Source organism: Limulus polyphemus, unplaced genomic scaffold (genome assembly GCF_000517525.1).
Source record: "Limulus polyphemus unplaced genomic scaffold, Limulus_polyphemus-2.1.2 Scaffold1168, whole genome shotgun sequence".
Lineage (NCBI taxonomy): Eukaryota > Metazoa > Arthropoda > Merostomata > Xiphosura > Limulidae > Limulus > Limulus polyphemus.
Window position 1 is genome coordinate 61,309 of NW_013666778.1, and position 14,240 is coordinate 75,548.

A 14,240-nucleotide genomic window follows, 5' to 3' on the forward strand; every position below is an offset into this window, starting at 1 on the left:
AACCTCACTTCTGTAATTAGGTCCACAAAAAAAAACAACCAAAAAGGGAAGGAAGAGTGGAAAGTGTGTGAACACAAGTAAGTATCTATCAGAAATCTATTTTCAGTGTAAGAAAATGATAACTTTTGATATGATACATACCTCCTCTCACACAATAGATAGAATTCCACATTGAGTAGGTGGAGAGACTGGTGTAGGATAAAACAAGAGACCCCCTGCAAAAAGCATCTGTAGAGAATCAATCAGGTGTGCTCTGTAATGGAATGGAAGCACACATGGGGGACCACACCACTTGTGGAACAGGTATGCTCTATGCCCTCAAAAAACAATGTATCATGTGTAAATAATCAATGTGAGTCTCACTCCATACTCAACTATACAAACATGGCCAGAAACATACCGAATTCAGTAGGATAAGAATCACAAGAGTATAAAGAAAATAAAAAAAGGAGGGTGAGGGGTAATTCCAAACCTACATGGAAAAACAGAAAGCCAACAGCCAGTTCTTGGAATTATGAAGATGGAAGCAGTCATTTAGACATTGCTAAGTATCTACTCAACTCCAACTGTACAGACGAGGTTACACGTCTCATTCTCGGGAATTACAAGGTGCAGAACCTCACAGAAGAATAAAATCAGGATATACAGTGTACAGTGGCCAAGGCAAGCAGACCATGAGTAAAATATTCACCAACCCCACATATAAGTAAACACAGTGCTGTATTGCAAGCAACTGGAATGACAATGATGAAGTAATCAAATGGAATCCACCAGACAAATTTTCAAATCAATCACACAAGTCAGGAAGTATAACATTCCGAAATCTGGACTTGTGAGGCTGTATGTAAACCTCATCTCAAACGTAAGAACGGGCAATCATCCTGTACCTGGTATTATGAGCAGGATGTGGAACACCTGCCCAACCATAGGAACAAGACATTTGTACATCTCGCAACTGATGTTACAAGGTGGATGAAGTCCCCTGAGCACAACCGTAGGGGCAGGGAAATGACACATCCTACAATCAGAATTACCAAGAAAGGGGCATCTACCAATCTCTGCCATAGAAACAGGGTGCTATCTATCTGAATCCAGCATTATGAAGAGGATCTAGCATTGGCTGGTCCAGCTCCCATAAACATCAGCACCTAGGATTAAACTACCAGGAGGTAGAAGGAAGGAGGGTTTCTTGCTGTACCCTCTTTTCAAATGAGTAGAGAGATATGAACTTTATGATGTGTGTTCTACACTCATGAGGAAGCCTCAATGGTCCACCACTCAAGCAGCTAGGAACTGGTAAATGGCAAGGGCTCCAAAACTCCATTCAAGGAAAGGAAGGATAAAAGGCATTGGGGAGTCTAGAGGAACATCACACCTGAGAAAGTGCAATGGATGACAGCAAAACCTTATTTTGAAAAGGAGACTACTCCTGATGTCTTCAATCAAAGGAACAGCAGGGACAGGCAGCAATCCCCTTCTGCTTTACTCATGATAGTCCATGAGTGACAGTCTACTAAATACTTAACAGAATTCTATGTATTGAGAAAATATATATATATATTTAGATATACCACTAGATAAGCTGCTAATGATCTTGCAGAACAACCCATCTCAACAGTGTGCATTGTAAATGTAAAGGGCTCTGTAAAGGTGCGGGTTTATAGGAAAGCATACTTGACCAGGCAGCACTCACCTCTCAGCATGATCCAGATGTATATTGAAGCAAAATGAGACCACTGAAAGAAACAAAACATCAAAAGAGACACTTAACCAAGTTAAAGTCGAACCAGTCCTTGTAGAATCACCACAGGAGGTAGACAATATCCATCAGAGAAAGACACAGCAGATGGTGTAGGTAATGGGTGACAAACGTATGGGGAGTAGTCCACATACCAGCTTGGTAATCTCCTCCAGTGGATGACAAAACGAGTTGCTAGAGACATTTTGATGTGTTGAATCTGATGAGATGAGACATGATAAAGAAGACAACCTTTCAAGAGAGTGAAAAGTAAGCCAACTTAATAAGCTGATGAACCCAATCCATAAGGCTGATGTGGGAGAGGTCATGTGAATGAAAAGGATTTCATTGAATAAACAAACTGGAACTATGAAAGGAAGCCCTATGAGCCACATAACACCATATGGTTTGCACAGGACACAGACTGCAATTCGGATCTGACCTGGATTAAATATGGGATGGAGGCAGGTACAAAGGCAGAATTGCTTTCATGGTCAGCTGAAGTTTTGGGAAAGAAGGAATGGTCCAGGTATAGCACAATATATGAACTATGATAAAGGATGCAGGAAACGTCAGTCACAATAAAGGTCAGACCGACAACTACCATAAGACAGAAAAAGAAGGAAATAGGTCTTTATACAGGGAACATGAAGCCAAAGGTTCAAAAAGAAGTTGGGAAAGGGCAAAAAGGGCAACATTGACATCCCAACCAGGCACAGGAAAAGACATGGCAGAACCTGTTAAAACGAAAGGTGTTCAACAAGACTGCTCTATATCCAGAAACTGTAGAAACAGAAATATCCTGATTGAACAGCCAGAAGAACCACGAAAGGGTAAAAATGGAAGGTGCAGAAACCATGTTGGGGAGATCAAGGATGAAAAATAGTTCAACATCTTTGATAAACCAACAATGTGGAAGGTTGGACTTAGAAGGAATGTACAGAAGCAACACAGGGTGTCAGACCCTGTGGTATAGCAAATGACCTTACAAAATCCATCCATGAAGCTGGAGGGTAGGAATGGAAGACGTCCAGATGAGGTTGATAAAGGAGTGAAGAAGACAGAGGGAGGGGCAGAGATAATGACAAATGTAGAGGCTTCAGAAGAGGGAACCAAGTCTAAGCCTGCCAAAACAAAGCCACCAAGACAACTCAACATGTAGTGGAGTTGAGGAGGGAGAGTAATCTGGGGAGGAGACGTATAGGTGAGAAGGCATAAATGTGAAAGCTCCTCCATTCCTTACTGAAGGCATCTATTCCTAAAGTCTGAGGAACTGGAGACCCGAAAGATGGCAGTTTGTTGTTCAGATGGGTGGCAAATGCATTTATGTGTTGGGTTTCCAGATGAGAGCATAACCACTGGAAAACTTGAGGATCCAGAGACCACTCCATGGGAATGACTTTGTGTGGATGCAAAAACTGATCCACAACAAGGTTCAAAGCACCAGGAATATGGCAAGCTAAGAGCTGAATCTGGTGTTCATAGGCCCAGAATAGGAGCTCCAAAGTACAAAACCAAAGGGACTAGGATTTAGTACCCCCCTTGCTTGATGATGTATGAGACCACTTTGGAGTTGTCAAAAGGTACCATAACCATTGACTCTGTCCAATCAACAAACAAAGTCAGTCAAAGGGAAGAAGGAAGGACAACTGGTTGATCCAAGGAATCCAAGTTGAAGTTCCACTGATCAGGTAATTCCCACTGAAGAGAATGCATGTGAGCATGACTGAGGTGTATGAGAGCTTGCAAGAAAGCCCACATCCTCAAAAGAGATAGAACCTCTTGGGTTGGAAGACAATGAGAAGATAAAGCCTTGCTGGCCAAACTGCTCCAGACCCCAAAGATGTTGTGGTGAAAGCTGGGCCCAATTGAGATGGGAATTGAAGAAGACTCCCACTTTGATTAACCATCCCACACGATCTGCCTCCCCTAGGAGCAAATGGGTGTGGTCAGAAGATGCTGGACAGGAAGGAGTCAGTTATCCATATAATAATGAGACCAAAACCCCAAATGAATGGAGACGTTGAGGAAAAGTCTTGAGTTTGTAACAAAACAAGTAAGGAGCTGAGGCAAACTCAAATGGAAGAACCCAGAACTGGAAAACACCCCTTGTGGAGGAACAAAAGAAAATGACATAATGATGGAGAGATGGGAACATGAAGGTATGCTATGTTGAACTTGGTCATCCAAAGACCTGGAGTGAAAACCAACAAAGAGACAGAAATGACTCCATGGTGAAATGAGGAGGATCCAGAAACTTATTTAGATGGGAGAGGTTGATGGTGGGTCTCCAATTCATGATTTTCTTGGGGTCAATGAAAAGCCAAGAGTAAAAACCCGTATGAACAGGAAACACTGGCTCAATAGCTTCCTTGAAAAGAAGGTTTCTTATTACTTTAGACAGATGACCACTTGAGAAAGGATCCTTTGGAGGGGGGGAAAGAAACTGGAGCCAAGGAAAGAGGAGGTGGCAACTGGAAGTGAAGAGAGAGAGCTTCTAACAAACCCACAGATCGGTAGTGAATGTCTCCAAAATGTCGACAAAACGGTGGAGCCTGGCTCCTACAGGACCAGATGTCACTGTGTAGTACCCATACTGCTGGGGATGTTCTTGATAGGCACGGTAAAAACGACAATAAGGACGAGAACATCGAGATGCGGGTAAAGGACGAGGCATGGAAGCAGGATGATAGGATCAGGAGCTGTGGAAGAGGAAGGTTGTGATAAATGATAAGCAAGGGAAGCTAGAGATGTATATAACCAGGCCATGTTAACGTGGGACTCCAAAGAATCGTGACGGCCCCAAAAACTGGTGTCATACAAAAATGGAGCTATCATTAAATCCCTGAGGGATGAAATGGGGGAAGACAAATCCCCACAAGCAGTGCATCTCTCCTTAACAAATCCCAACAACAAAGCAGCCAAGTAGGGAAAGAGCTGATGAAGAGAGCCTCAAAAAAGTTGACCACAGAAGGGTTCTGAGGTCCTCCAAAATTTGTCAGGAGAGCAATGAAAGGCCTTGGACAAAATATGCATTGAGAAAAGGTAATGTAAAATGTTAGTAAGTGTAAGACAAATCCTTGAAAACTGTGCCTGTGAAAACGTAACAGAAGCCTCTGGATTAGAACCCCCCAGAGGGGTAAAAGCAGATCTAATAGTTTGGAATCCAAATAAGAATTGGAAGAGCAATGAAATGCCAAAGCATGTTTGTCAGAAACTCGAGGGAGTCAAGGCATACTAACCCCCAAACTTAACTGTGATAAAAACCATTGAGCGTGAACTTCAATGTCAGGCGAATGGGGAAACACCAAATAATACGAGTTAGGGATCTCACACAAAAGAGAAGGAGAGGCATCAGAAAAAACAATGAAGATGTGAAAAACCTGTGTAATTAATTGGCAGAAAGGAGTAGAAAGCGAATGTGCATGACGTGGTTGCATGTCAAAGGAAGGAACAGGAAAATGGCTGTCTAAATCATATTCACCCCGAACAATCTCATCAGCCTGCAGAGGCACTGGTCATTCTGGAGAATAAGGCTCAGGCCCCATGTAAGAAGCTAATTCCCAATGAACCATGGCTTGCACCTCCTTGGCAGAAAACGTCAATCTCGAGGTCTGGATTAGAGGAGTTTCTGTGTCACCAGTAACTTCAGGAAGTGTGAGGGTAATCATGGTAAATTGCAATTTTATAATTCCCAATAAATTGTGTAAAACTAATAATTAAAGACAGTAACACACCAAAATGTAAGAAATTGCAAAGCTAACTGATAAAAAACAAAGTCCAAAAAATAATAATTAAAACTCCAGGCAAGCGAGAAACATGTCTGACTCATATTATGCCAATCGAGATAGTGAGGTTCACGTAAAGTAGTACAGAGGGAGCCAGCTGCTCTAAGAGAGTGTTGTGATCCCGTTGGTGTAGGGGAGGGTTGTCTCATGCTCTATACACGCTAAATGAGTGGGGTATAAAGACTAGTGCTTCAAGTGAAGTAACTTTCTTTTCAATGTGTTAGAGTGCAGTGGAAGATCGAGAAAAGCTATTGTGTGAGAAGAGGTATGATAAATCCAATCATAATCCAATTCAACTTAAATTCAACAAGTGTCTTTTTAAGTGAGTATAAGTAATTCATTAAATGATAAAACATTTTTAATAAAAGTATTTTATTACTTATTTTGGATATAGACATAATATACCTAAGTTGTTGAGCAAGTCGATAATAATAAAGACAGTAAAATGGCATTTTTAACATCTCGTAGGTCTGTCCTAGCCCATACCAAGCTCTGTAATCCCTCCTGTTCACTTCTGAAATAGAAAAAAAATATATATCCATTTAATAAGTATATAATATAGAAAAGAAAAAGATTTTAATTTTTGTTTTAATTACTTGTGATTATTTTCAATTTGAAAAAGAATACTTTATATTTTATTCATTTAACAATTCCTTTATTTTAAATATAATTTGATTTTACACAAAATTAATTGATAAATGACATATAATAGGGTGGTAAGTTTCAGAGAGACTTTGAATATTAATTTTCATATTCTATAAACCAAATTTTATCAACTTCTTTGGTAGTTAATTGAAAGATTTTTGACACTGATACAAAAATAATTTTTCATATGTATGAATAATCACTAGTCATACCTATAGCTTGTCTGTATGACTGGATTGCTGCCTGGGTGTTCTTCATTTCCATATACTCATGTCCCATGAGAGTCCAAGCAGACAGATAATTTGGGTTAAGTCTCAAAGCTCGTTGAAAATAGAGAACAGCCTTTTCATGTTGAGATCGTAAACTATAAAAGTTTCCTGTAATATGGAAAACATTTGTACATACTAAAACAACCCTTTTAATTAATTAAATAGATTGTTATTTGATTTTATAAAGTACTAGATTTTCCACATTGATAGTACCTTATGTGACACATGGGTTAAATAGCTAGAGCAAAAACTGCAAAGGTAAGGCATTGCCATTCCTAATTTAGAATTGCTAATCAACTGGAGGGCAATGAATCAGCAGCTTTTACTGCCTATTATATGACTGTTAATTAATTAACATTATTGACTGTCACAGTTATAATTCACCACAGCTTTAAGTGTGGAATGTGTCTGCCAGAACATCATAGCTCAAACCTGGGAACATTCTGATATGCAGTGTGGAATGCTAAACAATAGGCCCTCAAAATTTTATAAAAGGATACAAAATAATACACACAAACTAACAATTATCCAGTGTTCGCTAAGTGTACTGTTTCATTATATTTTAGAAAATAATATCCAATACGAGGAACTTTTATGATTCCAATTTCAGACAAAATTTAAATTTCTTTCAATTTTTTGGTATTTAGAGATTATACTGTAACTATTTTTACCCAATCCATCAAAAAATAATAGTTTGGATTTTTGTAAAAGTCCCCAGGAGTCCCCACCCTTCTTTCAGCAAGTTTTATTCACCAAACTTGTCCCTTCATCATAAAAGAAAAACAAACACGCATTAAGAAAATAAAAGTTTTCCCGTACACTCTCAAAAATCAATAAGAATGGAGCAACTGAAATTAACAATAACTCATAATATGAGCATTACACACACATAAAATGACTACTGGCTTTTACACATATTAGATTTATCAAAATTTATGATATTTTAACATTACATCTTCATCTCAAAGCAATGCATGTAGTCAAAGTTATTTTGGGTAGTAATAAACAATTCTAGGCAGTAAAAGTCCAAGGCTGCAATAACATTCTTATCACCCAGACTTTGGCTCATAACATCTGAGCAGAAGTTGTTGAAATACACTCAATTTATCTACTTCATGAAGTTGTCTTACTCAAGTGGCTCTGTAATAAGTGGAAGATTTCACAAATCCATCGATATTTTCACACGTACCAGAACATATTTTTCTAATTACGTCATATAACCTAAAAATTATGGTTAAAATGCCAAAAGAAGATGAAGTACCTCAAACCAATAGTTAAGACTAATGGCATTTGGGAGAAAGAAAGAAAAATGTTTTATCCAAAAACAAAAACTCACGAAAACCTAATAAAAATGTGAATTATAGTCACTAACCTCAATCTTACAGGATTGGTGCCATCTATACCAGTGCAGCTAGCTCCCTCTACTATTCTAGAACAATCCTCACTTTTGAGAATTGGCAGGCACTATGGGAGGAAGAGGAGGTAAGTTGTTATCAGAAATACATTTTCAGAGTAAGAAAATGTTAACTTCCAAAACGGTATTACCTCTTCTCACTCAAAGCTAGAATCCCACATTGGAAAGGTGGAGGGGCAAGTGAAGGTGCATCAATCTCAAATCAAGCAGAAAGCAACTGCACTGAAAGAACAGGTGTGCTAGAATACAAAAAGAAAGCACACCAATGAGGTGCAGCAATACTTCAGGAACAGGCATGCTCTTTTCCCAGCAATCAATACAGTAACACAATTGGGGTGGAACACAAGTTACAGGCACAATTGAAGTCAATAAAGAGATGTACAGTACTGAAACAGTATGGAAGTGCCAAACATGGAAAGACTCATGTGTATGCAACCACTTTCCCTTATACGCATGTGCTGAAGGAAGTGCCTTGGGTTACATTGGATTACACCAAGTTTGGTCCAACTGGGTCAAACATCCAGTGGAAACATTTTGTATAAGATATAGCAACAAACAAGTGCAGTCTGCCCAGGCAAAAATATCCAGGGGAAGTGCCTTGGATATGTAGGACTATGAAATATATAAAATATTGTTATGAGTGCAATCATGAGGGTCATCATAACTAGCTCTCTGTCCACATCCATGTGATAATGAGCCATTGTAAGAAACAAGAGGTAGTACCGAACATAGTGATAATGAGACATAGTATGGAGCCAGTAAATGAGCTTAACAGAAAAACTAAATAACAACATATGGCTAGAGCTTAAGGACCGTGAAATGTATTTGAATAGGCAAATGTGGCCTGCCCAAGCAAAAAAGAACATCCATGGGAAGTGCCTTGGGATACGTTGGATTATGCCAAGTGCAGCCCATTCTGGCAAAAACCCCCATTGGAAGTGCCTTGCATAAGAATTTGAGATCAACATGTAGGAATCACGGGTCAGTAGGGATGGGCAGAAATCTTCCTCTGCATTAGTCATGAGATCCATTAGTGATGGTCTTTTATAAATGAAACTAGTAGCTTTTAGTTTAAAAAAGTATAGATACACATACCACCGGACAAGCTGCTGGTGGTCTTACAGAAATACTCCATCTCAACAGTGAGCATTATAGAATTAATCATATCTAATGCAAATAAAGTATGAAGCATACCTGACCAGGCAACACCCACCACCAGGTGGGATCCTGAAATACGATATGTATTAAACGAAAATCATATAGGAAAAGTGATATGCCACTTACCCCAGTCAAAGGCAAACAGACATGTGTAGAATTGCCACAAGAGGAAGATGATACCTACCCAAGGAAGACACAGCAGAGAATGTGCAAACATTGTTTTAGGAGTTGTCCACAATCTTCTACAAAGGTGAGCAGTTAAAGACATAGTTAGATGACGAATTGGGTGAGAAGAAACACTGTGCAGATGGTGACCTTCCATGGACAAGTCAGAATATGCCAGTCATATGAGTTGACAAACCCAACCAGTGAGTGCAATAGGGGACAGATCACAGGACATAAAAGAAATCCTCGGAACAAACAGATGGGAACAATAACATGAAAGGAGGAGTATGAGCCGCATAATGTCTCAGGGAACAAACTGGACAAAGAAATCTATCTAGAATCGAATGGGAGTACAGGTTGGAAATGGAAGGTAAGGAAATATGAGAGAAGGCCAAACCACCTGCCCAGGCAGCAGATGCCTAGGCAAGGAAGGACCAATCAGGATAGAAGATAACATTAGAGGAATTGGGGAACATCAATGGCATAAATATTGAAATGACGATGACTACAAGCAAGGAGGAGGAGAAAGAGGTCTTAAGGGAAGGATGGTACAAAGAACACATAGCAATGGATTCAAATGGAGAATAAGACCAGGCATGAAGGACAAAATTGGGGTCCAATATGCCAAAACGAAGGGACGTGGAGGATGGACAAGACAAAAGGAACAGAAAAGGAGGAAAACAACCAGGGAAAGAAGAGGTACCGAAGGACAGGAGGGACAGAAGATATGGTGAAAGGACCAAAGTCTGGAGGTCGACCACCACCTCTGGTACACACACAAGGAGGAAGGTTGAATGGAATGGGAAAGACACTACATGAGGGGTGAGTCAAAGGATTGGACAAAAGCCATGCGTGAAGATGGAGTTTGGTGATGTCAGAATAAACTATGACCAATGGTGGTTGTCAAAGGAAAGACTGGAACAGAGGTTAGGGCAAGGGGTGTCACTCCAGTAAGGTCCAGAGCAAAGGGAACCATGTCTGAGAAAGTCAATATGGGGCAACATGCAGGACCCAACAAAGAGTGGTCTGGAGAAGGGAAAAGACTGGAGAGGAGTCTGACCAGAGGGTTGGCATATAAGTGAAGACCCCTCCAGTCTTGACTGAATGCATCTACTCCCAAAGCTAAAGGGTGTGGAACCAGAGTGGCAAACTCATCTATATGTGGTGTTCCCAGTTGAGAAAACAGCCACCAAAATACCTGTGGAAGAAGGGTCCACTTCATGGGGAGAACCTGGTTGGGTCAAGATAAGTGATCAGACACCAGATTCATAACACAGGGAACGTAACATGTAAGATTGCCATGTAGTGATTGTAGGCCCAGTATAGAGGATCCAGAGTCTAAAAACACAGAGATCCGGATTTGGTTCCCCCTTGTTTGGTGATATAGTCAATGATAGTGGAATAATCAGAATGAACCATATCTACCTACTCCTTTGGGAGCAGGAAGAAATTAACTTCCAAAAGATCCAGGATGGTGGAAATGAAGAATAGCCTCCTCGACAGACAATTGACCAGAATCGAGAAAAGTTCCAAACCCACCAAGGAAGCATCAGTAAACAGATGAGACTCCGGACAAAGTGGGGAATGGGAACTCCCACAATGACTAGTTCCTTGTTGAGCCACCAAGCAAGGTCAACCCTGATCCCACAGGGAAGGGTAATGGGGTGGTCCAAGGGATCGTGGAAGAAGTTCCCTTAGTTGAGAAGCATCCACTGAAGGAAATGCATGTGAGTTCAACCCAGGGAACTGAGAGCTTTCAAGGAAGCCAACATCTCCAAAAGAGAGAGATCTCCTTGTGCAGTGAATAAAGGAGAAGGCAGGGCCATTGAGACTGCCTGCTTCTTATTCCTGAGCCAAAGTGGAGAAGGCTGGGCTTGACAAAGATGGGAATTGAAGAAAAAACCCCAAAAGAATAAAATATGAAGAGTGGTTAAAAATGGACTTCTCCAGCTGGATCAGAAAACCCCACCTGATTAGCTTCCTGAAGAAGTAAGCAGGCGTGACTGACCAACTGGGCACAGGAAGAGATGAGCAGAAGCCAATCATTTATGAAAAGGAGAGTCAAAGACCCCATGAATGAAAATGATGAGCAAAAGAGCATACCATTCAACAAAACATATGGATCCAAAGAAGGATTGAATGGCAGTGGCCAGAACTGGAAGACAATGACCCCTGTGGATGAACCAAAGAAAACAACATGACACTGGAGCAGTTGGAATATAAAGACAGGCATCCATCATGATGATTTGATCATCCAGAGTCCCGAATAGTAGAGCGAATTGGCTGCATCAGTATAGATGGTGTAATATGATTGGTGGAAAATAGTCACATGATCAGCATGTTCTGAAATGGTGCAAAACTGATGGGATATAAAGACCGGTGCACGGTAGCAAAATGTTTTTTAGCAATGCTTAGAGAGCAGACCAGGATTGAGATAGCTTTGGGTGAGAGGAGGTTGTACTGTTTTGGAACTCGACAAGAACTTCAAAGTGTCCACATCAAGCCAATTACATGGATAATCTAAAAATATGTGCAAAAAGAAGTTGTATTCAAGCCAGCCCTCATGAACATACAAAGTATTATATACATACTTAAAGCAATAATATCAAGTCACAGTTTTGCTACTAAGCAATGCAAATGAATGAAGCATTACCAAAGCCAAGATGAGGAAATGTCGTAACCAAAACTTTCAATTAAGACCCATAGTTTCAGCATATGACTCTGCAACAGAAACCATTTCCTGGTTATTAGATCAACTGGTTAAACCATGTTTAAAGTATGTTCCATCACACTTAACCAATACTACAGACCTCTTAGAAAAAATGCACTTTTCTACACAAACAGTATGTGCTAATTCCATTTTATTTTCCTTAGATGTAATCACCTTGTACCCATTCCTATCCACAGAAAAAGACATAGATAGTATCATTAACTTCACATCTTCACGTGATCAACACATTTTTTCCAGCAAGCATCACATTAGAAACCATCTCTACAATGCTCAATTCTGTCCTATACAACAGTTATTTTAAATTCGGTGACACTTTGTAGAAACAAAAGAAAGGAGTAGCAATGGGTAACAGAGCAGCAGTCACATTTGCAATAATATTCATGCATACACTAGAAACCAAAGCCCTTGACCCATGTAGAAAAAAACAGATTTAATACCAGAAGTTTGGTACAGATACAGAGACATATTTGGTATATGGAATCATGGAAAAAAATACATTACAGAAGTTTTACTGATTCCTAAACAACTTCCACCCATCAGTCAAGTTCACACTAAAACTACCCAACACAGAAGGATACTTAATGTTCTCAGTCGTAACCCTAAAAATCCAAGACAGACAAATATGGAGCTCCATGCATAACAAAGAATGTAAGAAGCAGATATTGCTCCATTATAAATCAAACCACCCAAAACAAGACAAAAGGGGAACAATAAAAGAACTAAAGAGAATAAATCAAAACTGATTCATGCCAAATGTCATTCAAACAGCATAAAAAGACTTTAAAACACTACTATTATAAAATGGATACCCCAAACATTACACAAACAATATTTTCAAATAACAGAAAAAAAAAACATTACAACATATTGAACATTCCTTTAATAAACAACACAATTACAAACCAAGATTCATAAAGATACTAAACAATCCCAACTGACAATCAACATAATGCAAAAAACAGATGAAACACTGAAAGAATTGAGTTTACTCTTTATACACACAAACAAAATGTGTCAAAAAATGATGCTACAGCAGAGAAAATGGAGCAGGACATCAGAAACATAGTCTATCAAATCATTTGTAATATGTGGAGACACATATATAGGAGAAACTGGAAGACCTTTTGCACACACACACATCTCAGAACACATCAATGCATTATATATGTCAGACCAAAACAAAATTGCTCCAGCAGAACACTTTGTATACAAACATGGAACCCCAAACACAGAAAATCAAAACCCATTTAAAAGTTTCTGTGTTACAAAAAAACAAACAAATATTTTAGAAAGAGAGAGAGTATATGGAAGCCATCTTCATTTACAAATCGAAAAATGAGCAGAGACAATGGGTTGTACATGAAACTAAGCTGCCATTCAAAAAACAACTCATCATACCAGTATATTAGTTCGTCAAGAAATTAATGTTGCGTTTTGGAACATTTTCATTACCCCTTCTAAAAAATGTACATCACGTATAATAGTTAAATGCACCAGGTAAATATCACATTAGTGTAGCCTATATAATGTGTAAAGTTTAGTATACTCTAATCCCTTATAGTGATGTCACACGATGAGACACACATTCGGTATGTAATGCTGTTTGAATACAAGGGAAACAACATCTCTGTAGCCACAAAGGATATCAAAGAAGTTTATGGAAATGTTTTGAACATTTGTAAGTGTCAACGATGGTTCAGCAAATTTCGTTCAGGTGACTTTAGCCTTAAAAACTGTGATGGCAGGGGCCGACATGTTGGAATTGATATTGATGCTCTGAAGACACTTGTTGAGTCTAACCCAAGGCAACACACTCATGAAATGGCCCTGAAATTGCATGAAGCAATACGTAAACATCTAAGGAATATGGAAAATGTCCATAAAGGAGTTTGGGTGCCTCACAAACTCTCTGATGGTCATTGTTTCCAATGTGTGAATGTTGCTTCTTCTCTTCTGATGTGTAATGCACATGAATCATTTTTGGACAGAATTGTCAACGGTGATAAGAATGGATTCTCTACGCGAATATTAAATGCCAAAAACAATGGCTCAGTCCTAGACAAAAACCACTTCCGATCCCAAAACCTGGACTTCATCTGCAGAAAGTGATGCTTTGCATTTGGTGGGCCATCAAAGTTGTAATTCATTTCAAACTCCTCAATCCACAGCAAACTGTCAATACAGAGATCTATAGTCAGCAACTGGAATGTTTATATCAAGCCCTTCATCAGAAACACCCCTCATTTGTCAATTGGAAAGCTGTTCTTCTTCTCCACAACAATGCACGTCCACATGTGGCACATTTGATGCAACACAAGATTATGGAGTTGGG

General features: G+C 39.4%; 1 protein-coding gene across 1 annotated transcript in view; it reads right to left on the reverse strand.

Moving 5' to 3' along the window:
• Nucleotides 1–14,240, reverse strand: part of LOC106462450 (cell division cycle protein 23 homolog) — a 118,519-nt gene that overhangs the window by 31,402 nt on the left and 72,877 nt on the right. Inside the window, exons 10-11 of the mRNA XM_013922371.2 lie at nt 6,384–6,548; nt 5,932–6,040 (exon numbers count right to left, since the gene is read on the reverse strand). Coding sequence (XP_013777825.1) covers nt 5,932–6,040; nt 6,384–6,548 — 274 coding nt within the window. The remainder of the gene's footprint in view (nt 1–5,931; nt 6,041–6,383; nt 6,549–14,240) is intronic.